The 26,479-nt window shown below is 37.8% G+C and overlaps 1 protein-coding gene across 3 annotated transcripts; it reads right to left on the bottom strand.

The window, feature by feature from the left end:
• Positions 1-1,701: 1,701 nt before the first annotated feature.
• On the bottom strand, positions 1,702-25,582 carry NADK (NAD kinase). 3 transcript variants are annotated; one of them, XM_074893107.1, is made up of 12 exons: positions 25,424-25,582; positions 19,999-20,212; positions 14,930-15,013; positions 10,369-10,498; positions 9,728-9,836; positions 9,400-9,485; positions 9,005-9,107; positions 8,021-8,172; positions 7,403-7,502; positions 6,608-6,765; positions 5,998-6,080; positions 1,702-4,931 (listed from the first exon to the last, which is right to left on the bottom strand). In XM_074893107.1, exons 2-12 carry the CDS (start codon positions 20,169-20,171, stop codon positions 4,784-4,786), a joined length of 1,326 nt encoding a protein of 441 aa, XP_074749208.1. In that variant the 5' UTR covers positions 20,172-20,212; positions 25,424-25,582; the 3' UTR covers positions 1,702-4,783. The 3 variants fall into 3 exon arrangements, with proteins under 3 accessions (XP_074749208.1, XP_074749210.1, XP_074749211.1); XM_074893109.1 differs by lacking the exon at positions 25,424-25,582 and adding an exon at positions 24,993-25,011; XM_074893110.1 differs by lacking the exons at positions 14,930-15,013; positions 19,999-20,212; positions 25,424-25,582 and adding an exon at positions 12,617-13,900.
• Positions 25,583-26,479: the final 897 nt, after the last annotated feature.

The raw sequence follows: 26,479 nt of genomic DNA, 5'->3' as shown, positions 1-26,479 counted from the left end.
CTGGGTATAGTTTCCTGTTTTTCTGTTTGAGGACAATGCACAAGATCAAACTCTTATTCCCCCCCTTTGTGCTCATGACTCCCCTTAAAAAAGCTTCAAGCTGCTGTGCACACATGCAACAGCTGATACTAATCTGGATTCCAGAAAAGTTAAAAGAACACAGCACAGAAAGACAAAGATAATTTGACAAAAGAAGGAAGAACATTTAGGCCCGTGCCCCATCATTAACTGGTATGGCTAGTTCAAATTGTCTTTAGAACATAATTGTGTTTTCACAAACCAAATCCCAATACCCCTGTAAATGCTATATACTTCACCACCACCCCTTTCATTAGCTATGCAGGAAGGCATCTTGCACAAGGAGCACGGCACTGTCATCGAGAGGTAGGACTGCTGCACAAAAAGGGAGATTAAATTAAATTTAGTATTTCAGGGAACAGCAGCAAGTACAAGCTGTGTTGACCTTCATATGCAGTATGAGGGGTTTTTTGTACTTCTTGAGATGGCTGTAATTCATACCGCCACCTGATGCCTACGTGAACAATCTAGATTAAACTATGTGTCGGTACCAACATCCATTTCAGCTTATCATGTAGACACACTGCAGGGCAGGGTAAAACTAGAAAAAGATGACTTCAAGTTTCACATGGGTTTATGGCCAAATCTTCCTGTAACGGGCTACTTTAAGTTCTCCTAACTCTCAAAAACCCAGGGTAAATCGATACAGCCATTTTTTAATCAGCCCAGCTGAATTGATTTTTTGCCTGAATTTCTCATACCTCAGCTCAGAAAGGCTGTGTGGGGGTGGAGAGTACTTTTTGCTGGTTCAACAAACTGTGGTGAGTACAGCTCTCAACGCTAGAACTGGGCTGTTTAAACTGAAAATAGTAAGAAGCCTTCATTCTGGCAAGACAGATAATAGCAGCAAATAGCATATAAACTATCTCAAAAGAATCATCTGTAAAACGAGGGCCCAGTTGTTGGCTGGGCTGTTTCCCTGCTTTATGCACAGGCAACAGAGTGCCACTGTCACAGAAATGGTGGCTTATTGTTTCGGCCATGGACAGCACTAGCCAAGCATGAGAAGATGGAAAACTCTTTCTAAGGTGCCTTGTAAAGCAAATGAACTCCATTTAAAAGCAGCTATATTACCTGCAGAAGATATTTCCTCACATTTATCAATCATTTGACCTGCGAACTGTTGGAATAGCTTACAACTTAATTATGAAAACATAAAAAGACTCTTAACGTAATCATTAGCCACAAGTTTCACAGAAGAAGCATCTAGAATTTGGTCACAACATGCAAAGGCAAGGATTGAATGGGCATTTAAACTACATTTTCAATCTTAAATTTACTAGGTATCCAAATTATCTGAGAATATATCAGATCATTGCCCTTATTTATTTATTTCCTCATTTTTCTACTCTCAGGCCTTCAAGAAAGTAGTTAATGTAGCCCAACTAGTTGTACCGAAGATTTGTTTCAACCTGCACAGCAAACCCAGCTTTTATTTTGAAACTTTAGAGAAAAGACTGGTATCAGACATATGCATTCAAAAAAGCCTTAGGTATATTTCTAGAACACATGTTACTGTCCCATGAGACATCTCAGAAACCCACACTGGACATGTGCCTTCCAAGCAAGTAATTGCATATACCGAATTTTATATTCTCAACAGTCAAAGTGCTGCTTTACAAATCCAACTTTACAAAAAGATTTTATTGAAAGGATTGAAAAATATTTGTTTTCAACAATATTTAAAACAAGTTTTCAAAGCATTAACAATATGTAACAGAATTTTTCCTCTTTTAAAAATTCAGTACACTCCTTTAATTCCATACTACATCAGTTGTTAAGAACTTCTTAAACTCTCTACTAGAGAATAACTTTTTTTAAAAAAAACAAATTAATTTCCAAGCTCCCATTTTGGCCCTTTGTAGACTGGAGAGGATTTGCAGTTAGTGACATTTACAAACCCTTATATTAGAAACACTGCTCTTAATCAGCAAAAACCTATTTTTACTAGTACAGGTGAAACAAGTTACTTTGAGTAAGCTACATCAGCAAAATGAGCTTTATTGCCAATACAACCAAGTCTGCATTACAGCTTTTTTTTCTGGTTCAGCTGTGGTTTAAATAGAAGGTACCCACACTTTAAGCAGTTAAATATGCAAAACTTGAGTGCAGTTTAAACCTCACCAGCCTGCTTGTGACTTGCTGGCTGGTGGATTAAAGGCCTTGAAAAGGGACTTTGTACACTTAGATAAATTTGTAATGTATTAACACAATTTGGGTTGTGTTTTGATATAAAGCAGCTAGTACAATTATAATCAGCGCAGCTTTTTGAAGAAAAAGCAAAGACTAAAGTCATCACATGACTTTCCTTTAGTCAGTGACTGTGGCTCTCTACTTGGCTGACCAGTGATCCAAGTAAGATTGTTATCAAGCGGGGATAGTTGTACAAGCAAAACCGCAGAAGCCTCAAAGCCAGTAATGCAATTGCAGTACGTGATAAATTTAAAGACAATTCCTAATCTAGATCTAATCTAGAGAAAGTAGTTAGGTAAATTTTGATTACAGATTTCATGAAGTATGCACTCTGAAAATTAAAGTTCGGCAATTTAGTCAATAATAGCTTTACTACTATAAAAAGCATAAATAAAAAGTGCTGAATATAGTTTTATCTTTAAAAAAATACTAGATAAGGCTCATCAATCATTTCGCCTCACCTCCGCAAAATGATTTCCACTTCCTAGCATGCCTAGTATTCTGCTTGTTTTCCACTTAACAAAACATTTATACAGCCACTATACCCTGGATCCTTTTCTCAATTATTGCATGTTTAAATAAAATCGTTTCAAAGCAAAAAGTCTGACACTTCAAAAAGTAATTCAGTCATTAAATAACTGAATACTCCACCTAGGAAACCCGTAAGCAGCTTCAAAACAGTGATAAAACAATTACTGCAGATTCAAGGGAAAGATAAATCACAAAATTCATCTATTTAGACCAAATCAAACCAATATTCTATTTTACAAAATTTACAAACTGAGTATTAATTTATATTAACACATTTTCATTGTGATTTGTATCATTAACCAAGAGTTTCTTCTTTTATGGAAAAGTGCTCTCACCTGGATTTAATAAAATTAGACAGACTAGGGCAGCATCCAAAATGGAAGAGACATTATTTAAACCATCAGAGGACAGCAGGTTAGGCAGAGTTCAGAAATCAAAACATTTCCCATTACCACTTTGGACCACATAAACAACATAAGACAATCATGAAAAGTTCAACAGAGCTTCTCACTCCACTTTCAAGGAAATCCCACCTTAATCAGTAAATTAATTCATTCACAATATCATGCCATAGGCTTAAATTTAACAGATAATGTCCATTCCTTTAATGGCCAATGCAGCAAGACTTTGAAAACGCTAAAGTTTGGATAGTATGATCATGAGACTGCACCACAGAGAACATAAATGTAAACATTATACTTGGGTTTGATATTTTTCAGTTAAAGTACGGTACAAACCCTTTTTTCCCAACTAGTCTTTTTGTTTTGTTTTTTTTCTTTCATAAAAGCACATACAATAAAATATGTACATAGAGAAGTTAGAAACATTTCAAAGCATCTTAAAAAAGTAAATACAAGACTTAGAATATCTTGAGTGTGCTGAAGGCACCATTGCTACTCTACTGGGAATGTGTCCTCTCAGTATCAGCCTGCCAATGCAGTACCCCTTTCTGTATTACTCAGCACCAAGAGCTGGGAGGTATCTATGGAAGTTGAGGGCATTCAGGGCCTAGTATAAGATATTTTTTCTTCAAGACATTAATGGAACTAGACAATATAGCAGTAATTGAAGTCCAGATTCTTCTTGAACACTTGGAGAACTTCTTGTTTTATAGTCTCTAATGCTACCATTTATTCCAGAGAATCAAACAAAAATAGTAAGAAAAGCCATCACGTTGATGATTCCCACCAACAGGAACTGCAGAGCTATAAACTAGCTCAGCTACAAAAATGGAGATCACTGTAATAACCAAGTCCATGCTAATGCTTGTCCATGCTATTCGTGGGTATTTACACAGTGATGACAGCCAAGGGTCAAACACTGTTCAAATGGGCATAAAATATATATATAGAGAGATATATATGCATATACTTATTTCTTTACTAGTTCCATCTATTAGTAAAAAATATTCTTCATGGATATTTCTTCACAGTGTGTCACGTTTGCAAATAAGGAGAAAGTATTTCAAGCGCTGCCTCGATGGGGAGCTGTTCTGGGCAAGATGTATTTAAGCTAACAAAGGTGCTTTTTTTAATAAAAGAACATTTCTTAGAGCCTTCATATGCATAGCAGTCTTAAATGGGATTACAGATTTACCAAATTAAACAGAATATTTTAATGCCACTTTTCTATTATGTATCTACATTCAGCCTACCATGTTATTGGTAAATTAAAGGTTACAATCAAACCTACAGATGCAGCTGTCAATATCAATCAGAAACAATCCATTTTTAGATCACTCAGCTGAAGGAAATTCACACTGGATTACAACAATCAGAGCCTAATTTCTTCCATTCCTACTCTTGGTGGACAGGAAGTAACACAATTTCCAGCCAGCAGCAGATCAGACAGATAGAAACTATAATCACTATATATGTCTGAGGTGGTGACCACACTTGTTAGCCAAAAACTTCACAAATCCAAGCACATAGAAGGGATACTGCCACTTTCCATTCCCATGAGTCTTGTTAGATGTAGACACTCAAAATTCTTCTTCTTCAACAGCAAAGTTATTTTGCTTCTTCCGAACATTCCAGTGTAAACACTCAGCCAAGCTTTCAAACCAGTCGCTCACAGGATCTCGGAAACAGATCGAAGGAAGGGGATAGCAAGAGGTAGTGATGCTAATACTGCAACAACACAGGAATACCCCAGTCAGTCAAGCGCAAGGAATAGCAATTTTTTAAAAAAATAATCTTCTGTTCCCTAGCTAACGTGGTGCTATATTCAGCCAATTTGGTAAAACAATGAGTTTTCCATAATCAAACAAGAACCAAATCTGCAGGCTTATCTAAACAGAGTGAACACAGGGCTTAAAACTGAACAGATGCACTGTGGACGGCATTCTTTGACAGTGAGAACGCTGAACCCACTCCATGATATCCTGCAGTCTTCTGCTGGTCTTCACATCAACAACACAGGGGACAAAGGAAAGTGTAAGTCACCAGCTTGGCCTTTAAGTTTCAAGTTTTAACTACAAGCAACAGCACTAATGTCTAGCATCTAACAAAGGGCCAAATCTCATGTTTGAATCCTTACTAGTCTCCTGATCTATTCTATAAATCTTTCAACCTCAGAGGAAACACAAAACAGTTCAAGATGCAGTGTCATGCCAGCTCTACATTTTCCTTCCTGGCAACTTGTATAGACCAAGAGAAAATAAAGTCATCCTGAATAGCAGGTCTACCAGTCACATACCACAAAGTTGCCTTAAATCACCTCCCATTAGGATAAGCCACCACATTTTGCACATAAAACCTCAGAAAGCTTCACTCAAGGCAATACCATCGCAAGTGACCACAACAATCCACTAAGTTGATAGTTTAAACCATAAAGCATTATTCAGAACCACTGCTTACATCAACTCCTGTTGGTTTACATCATGTCCAACTCCTAAGATTTAAGTTAAATTTACAGAATTTTTTAAAGACATGTCTATCTTCCTTGCCAAGCATGCAATGTTCATGTGCTTTTGTCTTAAACTTTCACTTACTTTTGTAAGAAGATCTAAAAAACTCAAGTTAGAAATTAAATACTTTTAGCACAGTTTGTGCTGCAAGAGGTGTTAGGGTTTACAAAAGCTTGTTTCTTCACCGCCAGCAACCCTTCTGACAGATGTTAGAGAATGAGAGAAGTGCATGAATCGCTATTTTCTATACTTATAAAGAGATGTTACAATCAAAAAATAAGTCTGACCTGTCTCCATGGCATATTTCCTGTCTCTTCCTTCCATCAAATGAAACCCATGCTGTATTCCTGGCATCCGGAGAGAGCATAATCTGAAAGAGAGAAAAGAATGAAGCTTCAGGTTCAAAACCTATTTTTCAAGAGCAAGGAACAAACACCTCCTCCATCCTCCCTCTGAGTACAGAACTGACTCTTCACAACTTTACAGTTGCACTGAAATTTGTAATCTGTCCATAATAACAGCGCAGTAACACACCACACCAGTTCCAAACCTTTATTTCATGGCTGATCTATATATACACACACACACACACATATATATTTTTCTACATGCAATAAACTCCCTCTTTTACTTTATTAGTCAGAAGGCAAATGTATGTATTTCCGTTTTGCAGAACGTTCCACAACTGCAATCCAGTAGGAAGCAGTGTCAAGTATTCTGCTGGTGGGTACATTAAACAAAGGTGCATTTTTCAACCAGACTTGATCAGGTCCTCCTACAAATCAAAGAATGCAGGAGACACACAGCATTTCCTAACCTCTTCTGCTTTGGTCAGGTTCCCATGGTTATTACTAAAGTTTTTAACTTAGAAAGAGAAATAACATAAGAGAAGCTAACCTTGAGTTCCACTCCAGCAGGAACCACAATAGGTCTGAAAGACAACGAGTGAGGGCAGATCGGGGTGATCATTATTGCAGGAACATTTGGATGAATCATAGAAGCTCCTGCTGCAGCTGCATATGCAGTGCTACCAGTCGGCGTGGAGACAATGACTCCTGTGAAAGGAGCAAAAATTTCACTTACATAAGCATTACAACCAATGTGTTATTTAGGAAGATGACTAAGAAATAGCACTGTTATGGAAATGCAGCAGAGAACGTATCAACTTGTATTTCACAGCAGAATTGCAGACTAACACACAAGAAGTCCAAATCTCTTCTAATCCTGGCACAGCACCTTTGTTCTACGGCTTCATGTAAGTTGCATAAACTTCTAGATCTTAGGTTACACAACTTTGTAACAGTGATATTCTTTTTTTTTTTTTAAGGGTAAGAGTTTTAAGGATGAACTTCTGTATTTCATGAGTTGAGATCTTTGGCCTTCAGCAAATTCCAGATATCAAAGCAAATTTTTTTCTGAGCTGTTTCTTGGCCTTAGTCCTATCATATGCAAAGAAACTGCCACTTGCCTTCAGCAGTCCATAAACAAAGCTTATGACACTTCAATGCTTTATTGTGGAACGCATTAGTTACCAATGAATAAACATCCCTATTCTTTGCACACTAATGTTTTCTGTCACCAGTGAACTGAAGCTTGAGATTTTTTTTCTTTCCATGTGAGAAAATCCTCCAGTAAAATAGCAACAGTCTACACATGAACTTATAAGCATTTTAACTCAAGAGGCAGACTCACCATCTCCTTGCACTGTTGTTATCAGGTGTCCATCTAGAAAGACATCTACATTGGAAAGGTAAGAAGAAGGACCACGATCCACTACAACTTCATTTAGGACCTGCCACGACATCAAACGTTACAGTGCTGAATTGGCAATGTAATAAATGACAAGCCAAAACATTCTTTCCAGGTCTTTGAAAAATTTATGCTGATTTAGTACCTGCCAAATTAGATTCTCTTTAAACTTCTGTCTTATCAAGTGCCAGCTGAAGTTTTCAGATGTTAAAAATTATTTCCAGAAGCTGGTTACTAACAACATGCTGGGTTTTTGTTTTCACTTATAAAAATCTTTGGTATATCCCAAAATAAAAATATTTTAGAACTACTACTTTGTTTTCAAAATAGAATGAAAACATTACTAAAGTACAATATTACCACTTATAATTGCAGAAAGTAATGAAGTACACCACTTCCTCATTATTTAGGGTACACATTGTGAATTAGAGCAATATGGATCTGTCCCACACTACTGGGCTCATGTAAGTAAACTACTGAAATGGGGAAAGTTATAACAAAACAAGTACAAAGCAATCTACAAACAGCATATTAGTGCTTTTGCTTATCTTGCCCTCTGACCTGATATTGCATAATTTGCTTGCCAACTTCTTTCTCTATATTTGCAGACACTACTCCATTTTCTTCTATACCATTTTGTACTGTCATCTTCTCTCTGTGCTCTTTTACTACTTTCACTTTCAGCCTGCTTCGGAGAACAAGTGCTGCATTGCCTAGAAGTGAAATATAAGAGAAAGTACACAAAAATGATACGTTAGTATAATAAACAAAACCCTGTAATGACTAGCAAACTGTATGAAATGCCATCCGTCTATGGCCTGTGCTTTCACCATTCCCGAGATAATTGTCTATATTTGGTTAAAGCTCAAAACTATTTTTTAGTAGTAATGAGCAAAATTAAAATAAATTTAAATCCAGTCCTTCCTCCCTTTCTTCATGATGTACAAAAAAATTTAAGTTTTATATGGACAAAATCAAGATTGGAAAACACTGTTAGGCTCATGTAATCTTTACTAAGACAAAAGCTAAGCTTAAAGAAAACCAGTGCATTAGAAACACCTATTAAAGGACAACATTCTAGCAACGTGAGAATTTTATACATTTTTTCAGGAATTTACTTTGGATGCAACTCAAATTACCTCATAGAGAAGAAACAAATTATTTCTTTCCTCAAATATCTTATTTGCCTGACGCACAGAATTTAAGCACTGCACTGCTTAGAGAAAGAGACTACCACAGACTTCACAGCTATACTCTCTTTATATATTTATCTGTCATTTAACATAAATTCTGCATCACCTTTTACTTGTTTACTCCACACAGGACAAAGTTATTTCTTAGCCATTTTCCTTTACAGAGTAGTATGGAAAGCAGCACCAAATGGGTCAATGCAATGCAATACTTTTGTTAGTTTAGTATACATTTCTTGTGACTCAATCTTATGGGACAACCTAAATGAGTTGATTAAGAAAATTTATTGATCTTGGAAAAAGTTACAGAAAATGTAACAAAAAGAAACACCACACCTTGTCCCCTTAAATTTACCTTCTATAACCTGAGTGACTTGGGACTGAAAATTCTCAAAATTAAATGGAGTAAGAAATCCAAGGGATCCCAGATGAAAAGCCATAACTGGAGGTACACTACCCTATCAATAAAGAAAAGAATTTAAAAGCTACTGAATAACAGCAATTCATACTTCAACTAATTGCCTGTAAATATTTTGACTATTGATGTAACTTCAACTGTGCATAATAAAACCAACACATTACATACATTGTTTTCAGAAGGTAAAGGGTAAAACAGGCTTGATAAAAAAACCAAACGAACAGGAAAGGACAAATGCTTTCCTTAATAACAAAGTTAAAAAAAACAACCAACCACCTTCAAATACTTCAAAGGAAAAGAGGTCATTAAGTCTATTTCCCATAAAGACCAACCTGGAAAAGCGAAGAAGCATAAAGTAAGGTCCCATCTCCTCCCAGGCATATGATAAAGTCTATCTGATTGGAGATATCATCATAATCTAGAAGCAACATTGAAACAGAAGTTCTGAATTCGGTTTTATCAACAGTCTTAATTTTCTGACATAAACTAAGTGCAGCATGCCAACATTCACTCACAAATATAAAAGAACACAACTAAGATGTAAAAACAGCTGTTTGCAAAAGACACAGAGTTTTACAAACTTGATCCAAGGACTAAGGAAATACCCAAGACAAATAAGCAATATACTTCAACTTTACTTTCAAGAAATCATTACCGTACCTTCTCTGAAGGTGCAAAATTTCTTCTTCACTGGTCCAAAATTATCATCATTAGCTATAGCGGGGTCTTCCAATACTTTCTTTTCTACGTACACTATCATATTGTTCTCCTTAAGAGAGGTAAGATTGTCTTGTTAATAAACTCTTAAAATGACAAAATATTTGACTCTCCCCAATAATGCACTAGTTTTAAACCATAAATAGTATTTTACAGAAGTAGTCTGCATCTGTTGGTTGTGAGGTTTATTTTTAATATGTGGTCTAGTTCTAATGAGAATTTGGCAGCATGCACAGATCATCTAATATATTAATCTAAACTTTGTAATGTAATTACTTGATACAGCAACACTGCTGCTTGTTCAAGGCTTAAAGCTTTTTATATCCCATTCCCTTAGAATTGCAAACAGAATGAAGGAAAGTTTTGATTTCACTTTTTTTTTTTTTTAAGCTCTGTACTTAAAGTACTTAAGTACTGATCTTAAGCTCTGAAATAAGTTCTACTACTTTCAGTGGCAATGGGTAAAACGATCTGTTTGCACGATAGAATTCTGCACATACCACATTCAAGAGAATCAATAATTGAAAACAGTTTAGATGTAAAATTTTTAATTATTATAAAAAATGGAATTTACACTTCATTACCTCAGTAAGATACACACAGAGCTCTTTAAAAGGCTGCAGCAGACTGGCATCACGTATCTTTTTAATAACAAGGACACTCTTGGGAGGTTTGTTCCATGTCAACCGCTGGCTTGCTGGATCCTGAATGTGCCTAGAGAATAGAAAAAAAAACCCCAGCGTTACTACATTTTGCTTTGACAACATTCTGGTCTGTTAAGAATATATCCTTAGCTATAATTGCACGCAGTCCTAGAAGAATAGAAAGGAGGATTTAATAGTTCATATTGTAAGGATGCTTTTTTCCCTGATGAAACCAATCAATGCTTTGCAATGTTAAGATGGTAACTCAGTATTAAGGTGTCCATTCCTGTAACTGCTACATGCTATTAACACACACAAACAGGAACTTCAACAGAAGCACTAGAAAAAGCTCTTGGCTCAAGTTCCTGAACTGCTATCTTCCCTGATGCTTCCAGCCATAACGCGTAGTGCTCTTGACTTGGTGCTCTCCTCTTAAGCCAACTCAAAGTAAGGAGAAACGTCCAATTAGAGAATCAGAAAAAGCTACAGCATAAACTTTTTTCCCCATCCAGTACTCTACGTCAAACAGCTTAAGTTGACGCAAATTTAAGAAAACGCAATAGTTGCAACCCAAAAATTCTCTTTTTCTGTTTAGCATTGTTTCCTTCAGCACTTTTTCACTGCTACTAGTATACAGTCACAGTTTTCCCAATACAGTTTGAAGTCTGTAAATGCAGACACAAATTCTACAGGTTTTTTACTCATACTAAACAACACTATCACAAGAGATGGCAAATAATTAAGATTCACATGGTCATCTATACTAAAACCTCAAGATAAGCCTTAACAACTATGAAAAAACTGTAGTACATAAACTCTATTCTGGGAAGTCTGCATTTGCAACTCTTATACTTCCTATCATAAAGCCTCATAAATGAAGGGCTCAAACAGGAATAGATGCCTGTATACTTCTATTCCAGACAAACATTACAGATATGTAAGCATATGTAATTTCTTTAAAACTCTAATCTATATATTGATTTTATTTTAGTTTTGATCCCCAAACACGTTTATCTGATTAAAAAGAGCACAACTACTACTTTAAATTAAAAAAAAAAAAAAAAGAACTTTACAAAATACTTTAAAACTACCGTCTGCCTGTTGTCAGGACAGCATTCTACAACTCGAGACCCTCAAGAACTAACTACACATACACAAATAATTTTGCGGCGTTCAAGAGGGTCAGTAACAGAGCCCTCATGTTGCTCTATAATACATTTAGTTGATTTAGGAATACCCAGCTGTAGTTTCCTTCTTCACTTATATCTGCTTCTAAGCTACATAATTTCACTGTTGTATTTCACATGTTACAAGCATCCCATCCTTTTCCATACGGTGCAGATATAATCCATAAAGCAAAGCAGATTAGTATAAATGCTTAACAAGCCAAATTTACAAAGAGATTTGGATTTAGCACTTCAAGGGTTAAAATAAAACAGATGATGCTGCTGGAGGTGGAATAACCTGCTCATTTTCCTTTCCAAAATGCCTATATTCTACGTATAAATACAGCAGAAACTACAGATTAATGAACTGTCTAATACCAGCAACCTTTACTAACAAACAGTGCCATGTCTCCCTAAATGTTATTACCTAACACAGAAGAATACAAATATGCAGTTACACTCAGTATGTCCTTTTTACATGTGTCCTTTTATATGTCCTTTTTAGATATGTCAGTCTAGTCCAATCCCCTGGCTCAGTGTAATGGCATTTTGAAAATACCATCCTCAGCCTCAAATATTGCTATGAATGAATGTGAGATGACTATGACTTTGGAAGGCTTCCTCTGACTCGACTAACCAGCCAACAGTTAAACTGAAAATAAAAGTAAAATAAAATTAAAATAAAGTAGGAAGAGTTGCATTAATGTGTTTATTGTTGCCAAACAGTTTCAAAGGAACTGAAGCTGAAGTTTTATATGTTATTTCCAATACAATTGGTGACCAAGGAAGCATTTTCTATACTAAAGTTCATTTCATAAAATTAAATTTCTCAGATCTCAATATTGTTAAAAAGTAAAAACTACACACAGAGAAACCACCCCCAAAATCATTTCATGATTAGGTTATCTTCTATAGCTGGCAAAGAAATAAAGACTGCAGCACCGCTTTTCACTTAATAAACCTGGAACTACTACAGTCTTCATTCAAACAAAAGACACTCTGCCTATTTCTACTGTACTCACCAATTCCATGTAGTTCTACTAAATGAAAGATTATTCATAACATGCTTTAAGATCTTCATGTTTCTTCTCAGGAGTCAGGCAAATGCAACAGCTCCAAGAAAAAAAAAAGGCTGAAGCTTTTATCACTTATTAATAAACTGCTACCTCAAAAGAAAACACTTTTCTCTGAACGTTTTTTTCTCCAGTTAAGTATTTCAATCAGTCCCAACAAAAAGTTGTGAGTTTACAGAAGAATCCTGTATAAAGTGCTTCTTGCAGATCTTCAGAGGCAAGATTTCATAAGAAAAATCCCATTTCAAGAAAGGGTCTCAAAGCAGGTATTTGACCTCTCCTCTTAACACAAACACCTGATTCTTTTTTCACTGAAGAGTCGTTCAGTTCACCTGGTCATCTTACACACAGGCTTGGGAAGGCAGGTTTTTCAATACAATTATCCACACTAGCACTTAAAGAGACACCAAGAGCTTCACTACCTTATGCCCACACATAAAACCGAAAATTTTCTGTTAAAAAAATTATCTCCAGTGAATGAAGTTTAACAATATTACTAACTGTAGAGAAGAAAAACCCAAACAAAAAGGTTTTGCTTGTTTTCAGAAACCACAACAAAAACCTTATGTTTAGTAATAATAATAATAATTTACAATTTGGTCTTCCAATAGTCCTTTCCTTCAATCACCTGAGAGCACCTTTTTCTCCCCAGCTATGCTGAACACTGCATAAACTGTCTTTTCCTTGGCGAGTAGTGTGAGTGTAGTATTGCCCGCAGCCTCTGTCCTCACCAGGTTGTGCCACTGGGGTTATATTGCAGGACACTGGCCCAGCCCCTGGGGAGGAGCACGGCCACCACGGTCAAGTGGGGAGTGTACAACGCGAGCTGGGTGTGCGGACGAACGGCTGCACTCCGAGCCACCGACTTCAGAACAGACAGACAGGAGGAAGCTGAGTTACTGAACACTGCAAGATTTCCCCCACACCTTCGTAGGAAAAGTGAGCATACCGCCAACCAGTTCTGAGGAAGACTACTACTTATTTAAGTAAAGATATACTAAAATAAATACTTAACTCAAATACCTTACATTTAACTGAAAGAACAGTGAAATAAAACTTTTTCAAGGGACAAAAAATAGGGACCACTAACTCGCTTAATCTGCAGAACTCCAACATTCCTCATTTGACCAAGTCAAGACACCATTTAAGTATATATAGTACACGGTGTAAAAAGCAACACTTTTACAACACCCAACCTACAAAATTAAAATGTTTATACACCTGTGAAGCAGAAAACAACCCTCATTTTCACATTAAATTTATCAGAGTCTAAAAGCAAACTTGCCTTAATGATATTCATACACTGAAAAAGCCATAGATCCAATACAAAATTCAACCTACTAGCTCAAACACCAAACACCAAGAGAGGGAGACGGCTTTCCTCAGATTTCACATACACAGAACCTCCTTTCCTTGTGTCGTCCATAAAAATGTTTGTTCCTCTATCATTCAGAAATACCGCGCTTTACATGTTTCAGGTTGATGGAATAAACAAAATGCTGCCAATAGCTTCTCCACATAATAATTAGATTGCTCTAAGGGTGTTTAATACACACGGCTAGTTTACTGTCAGTTATGTTGCAAAGTGTCTCTTACAGATGCCATTGCTGACACCAAACTATGGATTGCAGATTAAGCAAAACATGTCTAAACAGAACTTCAGCACTTAATACTATTCACATGCCCTTCCATAATTTTATGTGATTTTTTTTTTCTTTTTTCAAAATAGATACTGAGCTGTGAAAAGACTCCCATTAGTTTAGGTGGTAGATAGTGGGCCTAAGAACACCACATGAATTAGTAATGTAAAATCAGTAAAATTAATTTCCTTTTATGTCTGCTAACCCTGCAGAAAATATTCCAACCAGCAAAACCACTATAAATCCATACAGAGAAATACCGATTATGTCCTCTCATCCCTCGGGAGAAAAAAAAAAACATCACAGTGACATTCAAACCTAAATTATACTTTTCAACATGCAGATCAAGGTAATGCACATCTAATGGGGTTTTACTTGAGAACACAGTTCAGCAGTGCTGTCCATTCTCCTCTCAGAATGACTTTTTAAATGGTCAACGTGCAATAAGAATGGCAGGCCAATTCTGGCAACGCAGACCCCAAGCTGGCAATCAAGCAACATGAAAAACTCTAAATATCAGGTAAAATACAAACAATGCTGATTATGGGGTGAATAGTGGAAAAGCAAACTTCCTTCTTTCACATAGAATAAGCATAATACCATTCATTTGACAAGTACTTACATAATCGTTTTAGGATTTTGCAGCATACAGGCCTTTGGTCCAAATGTGGTCACTGGGCATGGTCCATGCAAGGAGCGTGTTCTCCTAAATATATATATATAAAAATAATCAATAAGAAATGTGATGACAAACTGGGTATAATTAGCTCCCCAACCACCAAAACCACTTTGAAAAACCTGCCCTAAGCAATACAAGGCAAAATGCATTTCTTAAACCTAATTTGTGGCTGACCAGCCAATGTAATTTTACATGTATTAGCACTCACATTTCAGATCTAAAACTTAATTCCTATACCTACTCCTTGAAAGCAATTTTAATTGAAGCCTCACTCAGTTTATCCCTTCCTCATACTGAGTAATCACTTCCTAAATATTAGTACCAGGCATATATTATTCTTGTATTCATTTCATCTTTACTTTACTCAAAGGAAGCATCACAGCCTCAAAGAAGATATGGTCAAGTTTTCTCAAGCTGGTTCTGTGAATTCATGTCAAGCCTACAAGGTTCTATTTTGTCTCAACTCTTCTGCACACTACAGTACAGAACAGTACATCTGTGTCTCAGAGAGACAAAAAAATATGTAGATAAATCTCAAATTATAAAAACATAATCCCTTTTCAAGGTCTCACTGCTGTGAAAAGGAAAGCTTCAATGTTTAAGAAACAAAGCACAGATAATTCCAGTTTCAGAATTGGCTATGTAATGCTTCAATTTTTTTTCTAACTTTTTGTAAATTTTATTTTTCTCTAAGCTAAAGTAAGAAGGCATTTAAATAACTGAAGGACACATTTTTTAACTTCTCAATTTGTTGTAATCCTAAATAACAGTCAATGTCACAGCATAAACAAATATTTAACACTTGGAGTACTCAACCAGGTACTTTAGTAGTTGACTGAACATCTCAGATTTTGTAGAAAGTTATTAAATAACACCAAGAAATTATTAAATGAGAAGCTCGGGGTGACATTCAAAAGAAACTCAAAATATCTCTGTAATAAAACTACCTGAGCAAAAGAACAGCAGTGTTCAGTTTTTGTTATGTAATTTAGTAGTCCCACAACCTTCACTTAACAAGTGTGCCTGATCAATTAAAACACAAAACATAAACCAGGGCTTTTGTTTACATAGCATAAGCACTTTCTCTCCTGTAATATTTTGGCATGCATTAATTTCTGTTGAGAGTGAGCAAGCAAACAACTAAGCATACCAACAAAAAAATAAGCCCAAGACTGTTCTTTTCAGGCCACTTTCTCAGAAAAAAAAACCTGCAATGACTGTTAGTTGTGTGTCATTAGTGTGTGTAAAGGATTAGTCTGCATCAATTCCTAAGTGACATCAGCTTCACTGCTGCAGACACAATAACCACGATACTTTCTTTTCTGTATTTCTTGAAGCACTACATCTTATCTAAGAGCACACAGTTTTAGAACAGGACACGCAGAATGATTAAATCACGTATAAGTACACATACAACAGCTTAATGAGTGCTCTTCATCTCAATAAGGTCAGTAACATACAGAAATTTGGTTTCCCAGTCTAAGTCTTGACAAGCATTTACAATGAAATCTCCAACACCAAGGCAGCACTTTCAGATTTTTTTTGCCACGGTCAAATCACAGTAATGGTGTTCTGATTATTTAAACACTTTTTTGGTTGTTTAAAGCTTTGCACTTGATAAATTAATAACACACAAATCCTTCAGTTCTAAGGTATATAGAGATACATATCTGCAGCACCAGGCCTTAGTCTTGAATAGGTAGAAAAATGTTTTTTTTTTTTTTCCATTTATTTATCCAATTAGACCTCATATGATCTTTGTCTTCAAAAAACAGGAGCTCTGAAGTGTGATTTATCCTCAAACTTAAATCCCACCAAGAACACAGGATTCCTCCTAGCCCTAGGATAAGATTATCTGGAGCAAGCCAGAACTGTTCTGCCTTACTTCGCTCCCACCTCCTTCAGCAAATCTGTAAATGGGAGTAAAACTTACTCAAGTCATGTAACTGTTGAGACATAAGTGCTATTAGAATTATTCCATTAAAAAGAAGGGGTAAACATGCTTTTCCCTGTGCTTAACACAGGAACTGGTAATTAACCTATTGCTTGGCAGTAAAAAATGATTACTGCACTGCCTTCTGTGTATTATAAAGTAGCTCAGACCAGCCTGATGACTTAATACTAAAAAAACCCTCGGAAGTCTAATAAAAATCAAAACCACATGACAGGTTAAAAAGATACAATTAAGGAATAACAGCAACATCTTCTTTGTTCCATGTCTAATGAAATATGATTTGCATTCCAGTAATGAAAATGAGTACTTAATTTCCTACATCTCATACACAGAAGTGGTATTTGTTTTTCAAATAATTTATTCCATTTGTAACTCCAGGCATGACTAATCCAGTCAGTTAAGATTATTTTACAAAGTTTACCTTATTTATTTTAAAACAGAAAAATGAGCAAGGACTGACACAGAGATTAATGTGTGTACCAGTATGCATAAAGAAATGGTCAGTCTCTATCTACTTGTGAACAATTACACTTAAAATCGGGGTAGTTAATGGCAACATCACCTCCCACTTCTTGCTCCACTCAAGCGTCACTCAACTGTCTTTTTTGCCTTCTTGCAACACAGGTCTTTATCCCATGCCACTCCCAGTAACTGGATAAGCTCTGTTCCCACAAGAGGCATTAAATATCCACATCTGACCTTCATGACATTCAAAGTTTTCTCTGCAAACTCTAAAAAATAACTGGTATCCACTTCCACTGAGATTTTACTTGGTTTTATTAGTACTCAATCTATGCACTATTCAACCAATGGAAGGTAAAATGTTTGAGTGAACAGAACTTCAAGTTGTTTGTAGCAAGAGTGTCTTTGCCAAGAATGAGCAGCACTGGAAATTATACCTCTTTCAGGAAAATATACTTGTCAGTTCAAAGCAGATAGGCAACTACTTCAATCTGAATATTACACGGCAAGCCTGAGATCACCTTCTGACATCCTGCAGAATGCCTGGTAATAATTTTGCACTAAATTGAAGACAGCTGGTGAATGAATGTAGAGCATCTTAATGAAAAAAAATCTCATAAACAATAACCCTAATTCAAACCCACAATGGGTAGTGTCTACAAAGATCACTTCTAGTTTTAAAAAGAGTAGTTATTTAGCTAGAAGATAATGATACACATGATCTTTTACACAGGTTGATTGAAGTCTACATTCTTAAAGGTTTAAGTAGAGAACGGAAAACACACCAGTTCCACAGCATGCTTTTTAACGTAAAGTCTTACGTATTGACGATGAGACACCACATAGCAGCTAGAACAGCACAGTCAGAGCAGTCCTTTGTGAGCATTCTCCAAAAGCATTAAAGTACACTGACTTTCTGAACTACGTACACAAAGCAAGTATTTTCCTAACCTTTTAGCCTCTTCAGATAAAGGCTTTTATTACGCTTCCCCTCACCGTAAGATTTCCCCCTGCGATCTTCAGCCTCACCCATATATGCTCTGCCTTGCAAGAGCATTCCTACCAGCAAAGCAGTAACTCTGGACGAGAATTTCATCTGTTGAGAAACTCCTCTGTGATTCTGTCCATGCTCTTACAGAGGGTCACAAAGCAAGGTAAAGTTCTGCTATGCTTCCCGCAAGATCAAGACACACTGCTACCACAGCATGCTATTCAATATTTACAATGGGTCCAAAGATCACAAAATCAAAAGTTCTATCCAAGCTGTCCACATGACAAAAGTCTTGCAACTAGATTAGAAATTTGGCTCAAAGAAAAAAATGGGCGTTTCTCACTGCTGTGAAATAATCTGCAAGCACCAATTTACTCTGTACTGTCTCACATCACCATATAACCTAAATACTCATACAGGTTTTTAATACACAGCGCTAGAGCTCCAGCTCTTGTAAAAATCTGCAGTGTCTCTACTGTTGATTGATTTTTTTTTTTTTTAGACTGTGAACTCCCCAGATACCTGTTTTGACAGCCATGCCATTTTGATTACAGGTCTGCTCTTAATCTAACCCCCACCTTTAACTGCCTGCCTTCATTTTGGACTAACAACCTTTTGAAGTGCATTAGCAGACGACCTTAAAAGCAACTTGTTGAGCAAGAGGTAAAGTTCTGCCTACTAATTAAAGATCTGGAACCAAGCACAAAATTGTTCCTTTCTTGTGACCTGAACTGCTATCAAGCTATGAATTAACATAGCTCAGTACAGATGCATCTGTATTTTACTTCTGGAAAGTACTTAAAACTTCTGAAGCTAGGTTGAAATATGACAAATATAATGGTACTCAAATTTCAAAGCTACCCCAAAACCCTGGAGGTACCTAGGCACAATGGGTTCCTCAAATTTGAAAATTAATATTTTGTGTTTATCTGCTTATAAACAATAACATTCTAGGTTTTATACTTTAAGAACTTCTCCTAGCTGGAAATATACTCATACTTTCTTAACTAACTTTCTAAGAAATCATTCCAATACATGACTGTATTGAAATGACTACAGATGCACGACTACAGATAGAGGTTTTATGTGCAGTTTGTCTTCAAACAAAGGATCTATTTCATTTCACACAGCCATTTCTAAATGCCAGCACTTTATTGCATCCAGATTCCGACATACTCTCTTCAGACAGCATTTAAGTGGCATATGTGTCTTGCTGAAGCTCTATATGCACATATAGAATGTTACTGAAATATCTACAAAAAGCCTTCCAAGATCTCCCAAGAAACACTGAAGCAGAAGGCCGGCCTCACAACCAGCCAGCACCTCTTTACATGAATGTCAGTTTAGAGATGGCCACCTACATGGCTACTTCAGAAAATCAAGACCTTCTCACAGCATGGACCACAATAGGATGGCTCACTAATCATCTTCCTCTCTATTTATTACCACAAAATATTTTTATTTCTGTTCATTATCACTTGTCACAGCTTCAAGACTATGGTTATGTAAAAAGAGGAGCAAAAATTAAAATCTAGATAACTTTTAAAATAATTTTTTTTCATTTTTCTTAGAGGTAGCAACAACAGGAAGAACGAAGAGTCATACCGGAATTCTTTGGTGCTTCCTAGGGCTGGTGAAGCAGACAAACTTCGTGACTTAGCTCGTCCCCGGCTAGTATTGCTCCACTCCTCATCATCATGACATGTTGAGCAATGATAAGTAGAATCTGAGCTCACATCAGCCTTACTGGTACACAGTTTTTCTCGATTCATCTCCATATTGGAAGTGAAGGAACCTCAGTGAGAGAGAAATTCAATTCCTGTTGGAAAAAAAACAGGAGAAAGGGGATAGAGAGAAGAAAAATCTCAGTATTAGCAAAGCTATTCGAATAAGTGCTAAACACCGAGTTTACACACTTTGGTCAACACTTCTTGAAATGATCTGAGCAACTGAGAAGTTCTTCAAGGTAATCAGAAGACACTGGAAGAAAAAACAACTAGAACTAAACCACAGATGTTCCCAGATTTAAAAGAGGCTCAAAACAAAGTTGCTTCAATACCAGCACAGATTCATGGCTCCAGTTATATATGGGATAAAATGAATTTATTTTAGATACTGAAGAGGAAGAAAATCTTTAAGTATTTGCCAAGGAATCAAGACTCAGGAAAAACTATAAGTTTCCTATTAGATGATACATATACTATACAAATAAAACCTGGAATACTCTAAGCTATAACAGAAAAAAAAAACCTGTCAAAGTAAGCAAAAAAATAATGCAACAGAGATAACCTTAATAAACTTCAGTTCTTCACAAAAATGAGATTAATACCAAACAGAGAAGAGAGAAAAACAAGTTGGAGGACAATACCAAACTTCTTAAATCATTTGTGACAAACTGGGGAGATGGTCCAAAACAAACAAGATGAAATAAGGACAAATGTGAAGTATTTCACTTCCACAAATAAAAGACAAACAACTGGCTAGACAGCAATTTTGCAGAAGCAGAAAAAAACCAAACTTTAAATAACCATCCTTCCTCAAAAGTACTAGAAATCCCCTAAGTTCTCATCATTATTTGAGCCAAGTAGAAGAAGCCTTATCAGAATATAAATAGAAAACAACTTTCAGTGTATGAATACACATATAACGCAGTCCAGAGGAACAGTACGTTCCTCAAGTCAGTTAATTTCAACACATGGAAAACGTTGGGTTCATTAAAAATTTGCAGATGTTTTAAAATCAGTTTCATCACTTTGGATGTGCTCCCCACTGTGTCCTGCAGAGAAAGGACTGTAACATTATTGTAACCATTAAAATGGACTATGGCTCTGGAAAATGCTCATGGAATAATGATATTTAGCCATAAAGTTACCAGAGGATGACAATCTCTACGATTTTACACATACTGTGTTTCACAGCATCCCAACTTTTAGATTAAAAAAAGCATCCATAAAATAATAAAATGAAGTTGTAATTTTAGAATGAGCACTGGCTCATTAATAAATTAGACAGAACCACCACCTAATCAAATTAGAAAATACTTTTGCTCCTGCTGTAGATCAGGCTTACCCTAAGAGAACACCACTACAAAGAGGTACAATTACTCTCATCCATTAATAACTTATAAGATCCTGCACTTGTAAAGACCTCAATGTTTAGTTCTTGGTTACTCATTGCTTAGTATCACCTGTGACCATGACTTGGAAAATAAATAGTCATTTCAACACATTTATAATTTTTTACAACTAAAATTAGAAAAAAAGTACCTCCGTTTTTAGATAGCTTTAAGCTCAATATAAATTTTGTGCCAGTTAGTTGATTTATGCACATAATTACTCTGTGCAAGCACATATGTAAAACAGACTGTAAAATCTGACTCAACATAAATTATTTTTAATAGGTTTTAATTTGTATTACCTTTTATCGCAACCTCATCAAGCTTCAGGAATACATCTCTGGCCGGTTGTTTCTCAACCAGCTACAGAAAATGAGTCATTTAGACACATGAGTTTCAGAAAAAGAAGTGACTTTAAAACGAGATATTCAGTGTCTCTGACTGGAAAGGATCTTCCAGCATCTGTGTGTGCATGAGGAAAGTTCTTAAATTGTTTGTTCTTTAGATCATAACCTAAACTAGCCCACCGTTTTTACTTCAGAGATTCCAGATAGACTTGAACAAGCATTTCCGATGGATTCCCCTCTGCCACCCCATGCAAACTGGATTCTGAATTAAGTCTTCCTCATCAAATACAGAAAGAACTCAAAATTTTAAGTCCTGAATTTTAACAGAGGGCTTTATCCAATAGATTTAAACATTTCTTAAAAAAGCTATGTTAGAAAACTAGACACTCATTTACCATCTGTTTGTAGCTACTCACACTTGTCATACACTTATTACAGGCCTATCAATCAACATACCTTAAAAAAAAAACCACCCTAATACTTTAATTTTCACTTCTAAATCTAAGGATTATTCTTTAGAACCTGAAGTAATTCTTGTGTTTGATATAGCTATTTCATAGGGTCCAATCAGGCTTCTCCAGCATCATTATATACCCAGATAATTTACCATCTCTCTGATTTTTAAGGAATTACAGATCTGACTATCTTCACTGGAGTTCCATGCTCTTAGCTAGTATTAACCAAAACTGTTATAGTGAATCAAAGTTAACGCATAGTATACAAGAATATGTTCCATTTTGTAGAATTAGCCAATAAAAATGCTAGTGAGTTATTCACCAACAGAGGAGATCAGCTCTGTAAGAAGACAGGAAAAAAATACAGTGGAACTGGTAGAGGAGAAAAAGCAAATACCAACAACCACTGCAACTGTGTTTTATTATCAAATTTTAAAATCAGGTATTTCCAAAAGAAACCCTGGTCTCACAGCATTACCCTAGGAAGTTATACAAAACAGTTGTTTTTATCATTAGTTAGCTCTCAACATGGACTGTTGCTGAACTATTTCAGAAGTACTGAGAGTGAAAATCAGTAGTGTGCAGTCTCATTCCCTCTTACCTATCCCCAACAGCATAATTCTCAAAGATATATCCACATAGCCATATCTGCACTATGCATCCACTCTCCAAAGTCAGAATTATAAGTAATTATTTCTTTCAAATCTGTGCCGCAAAGTGGGCACACACAAAAATTTGACAAGCCCAGGCAGTTAACAGTATATATCATTCTCCTTTGCTTTCCCATTACATAGCTTATGAACTCCTCACTCCTTTTTTATCCAAACACTGAGAGGTTGATTTAGGCCTAGGAAAATAAAAATTACAACAGTTAAAGTGTATAGAAATGCAACAGCTATGGAAATATTTATGGAGTTCCCAGTAACTTAACAGCTGATAGGTACGCATCCTATTCCACAGCATCACCCTTAACTAAGAGGTGCAGACAACAGTAATTAATATAGTAAGCAATAAATAAGGTGTGTTTCCAAGAGACTGTGAAGTATCTTCATCTGACAGATGCTGCCGGTGAAGAAAATCAGATTAGCACAAAACTGGAAGTACGATGATGTAGAGACCTACTAAATACAGCCTAAGAACTTGATATTCCCTCCATCTAATACTTTCCAATTCAGGATGCTTCAACTACAGCTTACACCATGTACTGTTTAATTAACATTACCTCACAAGACCTTCATTAAATAAGCAGACTTGACATAAGGACAAAACTATCACTGAACAGCTTCCAGGATTGCATCCAAAAACTTTAAGGACATGTCAGCAAACAAGTGAAAAGGCTGCTCTGGTCTATGTCCAAAATTTAGGGAAAAAAAAAAAAAGGTAAAAAAACCCCTATTTAGATGTTCAGCATTACAGAATGAAGGACAACTGAGAAAGTGTTAACATTTGATATTAAATTTCTGTGATGGTGACACAAAGTAGCCAGCTGACTCACTTCTTACATGTATCCAACCTTTTACTGCAGTTTCCCATCTTCAACTTCTCCGTCATTATAAATGAATGTTCCCATGAACCAGAACTTCACTGAGGTTTCATCAAACCACCTTTATATACAGAAGGATACAACACCATAACATTCCCAAAGCTCTACTTCAACGGTGTGATTAAGGAATCACACTCCAGGTCGACTGAAAGAGCCCTAGTTACAAAGGAAGTCTGAAACAATTCGACTAAACTGTCATATATATGTAATGCACACCCAGGTGACCAAGTGCACTCACATTTTAAAAAGCCATCTTCTCCACAGCTCACACCGAGAGAAGAGATATGATCTTTTGATGCAAGCAGCTATGCAAGGAGCATAAGCCTGCAAATCATCAAACGATTTTTTTTTTTTTTTAATGAGCATGCTTGTCAGCTGTTATTTTGTAACAAACTCTTCTTGTCCAATGCCTTGCCCTAAATCACCATGATTAGGGGATTACTGCAGGGTCCATCCTGACCAAATACACTACTCTTAACACATCTTCAAGACAGCAGCATTTCTACTAATTTCTCAGAAATTGCATCAGACATTCAAAGCTCCTCATTTTGTACCTTATTATCAACCCTGTATTAAGGTATAAGAGAACAATGTTATACCCAAAAATGGTACCACTTGTTCCATTGCTACAAACCCCTGTTTGCTTAATCACTTAATTCTGTGGAGGCTTTTTTATTATTGTATTTTGCTGAAGAAGGCACTCCAACAGAGCGCATATGACTCCACATGCACATGACTCCATCCCTAAGGCACTAAACCCCCTCTCACCCAAAAAAGAAGAAACAACTGCATCGGAGAGACAAAAGTTACTTTTTAGTTTAGTTTAGAACTTCATATTCTAGTGTGCCTGAAGAAAAAAAATTCCACATGGAAAATTCAGCGGTCTGACAGCACTGAATTTTACTAGCAGTGTTTTTTGATTATACGCTCAAGTGCTATTTCTACTAAAAAACAGATAGTATGACTATCACGTGTCAAATACCCGAGAAAAACAAGTCCAATTGTTAACCCATCTGCTTCGGAAACACCTCCACGGAACAGGCTTAATAACCCAAACCTCATCACCGCGCCTTAAGTCAGAAACGTGGATGTTTCAACAAACAAGCGAGGAGACCGCGAGCCAGGTGAAGGGGGTTTACCTGTCACCCTTTCGGGAAACTCTCCCACCTCAGGGCTGCTCACCGCTCTCGTTACCTCAGGGCGCCCACGGCGTCCTCCCGCGGCGGAGTCCCCCGGGGTCTGCAGGCGGCCCCGGGAGCCCGCGGGGCATCGGCAGCCCGCACCTTCCCGCTGCGGGGGGTGAGCGCGGCCGGGCCGGGCCGGGCCGCGGGACCAGTCGCAGGGGATGCGGGCGCCGCGGCTCCCGCCCGCCCCCGCTGCCGCCGGGAGCCCGAGCGGCCTCGGCAGGGGCACCCGGGGCAGGCCCGGTCGCCGCAGAGCCCCCCCAGGGGACGCGCACCGGGGACACGCACCGGCCCCCTCTCAGCGGGAGGCCGCTTGGCCCGGCCGCGCTTCCCCGGGGGCTCCCCTCAGCGCACCCACCCTCCCGGCCCCCGCCGGCCCGACTCACCGCGTCCCCGGCTGCTCCCCCCGCCCGGCGGAGCGTCCCCCGCCCCTCGCCCCCTCAGAGGCCGGCACGTCGACCCCGACGGTGGTGGCGGTGGCGGCGGCCGCGGCTGCGCCCGGGCAGTGAGCGGGGCCGGCGGACCCTGCGCGCCTCCATCGTCCTCTCCCCGCCTCCTCAGGAGCGTCGGCGCGGCGGGCGGGGCAACGCGCATGCGCCTCAGCTCCGCCCCGGCCCGGCGCCCCGCCCCTGCGCCGCGCGGGTGGGCGGGGCCCAGGCCTGCGCGCGCGGCGCCACGCGCATCCCTGCGCGTGCGCGGGAGGGCCCGAGGGCGGCGGCGGGGGGCGATTTCTTTTTTTCCTTCTTTTCACTCCTTTGTCACTTGCGGTTAGAAATGATCTGGAGCCAGACTCCAGCTGAGGGTTGTCACAAAAAAAAAAAAAAAAAAAAAGCATGTCGCAAACGTACAGAAAGGGGCACAACCCTTGAACACTGGTTCAACATCGACCAAAGGATGGTCCAGCTCAAGAGCAGCACTTGCGTCCTCCTCAGGCTGAACAAGCGGCAGCCTGCTCCAGGCCAAGCACTGCCCTGCTGTCCTTTGGGGCTGTTCATCCTACTCGGACTTGGGCAGCCTTCTCGCAGGTGGCCAGTCACAAGTGCAGGCCTGGACCCAAATTCCAGCACAGTTTAGAAGGTGCCGAGTGTGTAGAATAGGTGATCTCACCTGTAACGTAACCTACGGACAGGCACAGATTTGTACATTCAATTGGCTTGGTCAGCTTTCTGCCCTTTAGTGCATGCCACACCTTCCAATCCCTTTGCTATGGCTCACACCCAGCTACCCTGTCACAAACTTTTACCTTAATCTTTCCTTTGATCATTTAATCTTTGATCACTGGCTAAATACTCCTTCTGACATAAAAATACTGTTTGAGAACGCATGCCACTTCAGTATATTAGAATCACTCTTTACTACAAACAGAAGCTCCTGAAATGCAGGAAACCATTTTCCAGACTGTTCTTGATCTGAAACTAAATTTTGAGCAAGGGTGAAACAAA

Source organism: Strix uralensis, chromosome 23, assembly GCF_047716275.1.
Source record: "Strix uralensis isolate ZFMK-TIS-50842 chromosome 23, bStrUra1, whole genome shotgun sequence".
NCBI classification, from domain to species: domain Eukaryota; kingdom Metazoa; phylum Chordata; class Aves; order Strigiformes; family Strigidae; genus Strix; species Strix uralensis.
This window is presented reverse-complemented; position numbering and strand designations above follow the sequence as displayed.

Coding starts and splice junctions, on each gene's coding strand:
- NADK (XM_074893107.1), bottom strand. CDS start 20,171: ATGGAGATGAATCGAGAAAAACTGTGTACCAGTAAGGCTGATGTGAGC. Junction 15,014..19,998: donor GGAAGCACCAAAGAATTCCG/GTATGACTCTTC, acceptor ATATATATTTAG/GAGAACACGCTCCTTGCATG. Junction 8,173..9,004: donor AGTCACTCAGGTTATAGAAG/GTAAATTTAAGG, acceptor TTTCACTTCTAG/GCAATGCAGCACTTGTTCTC.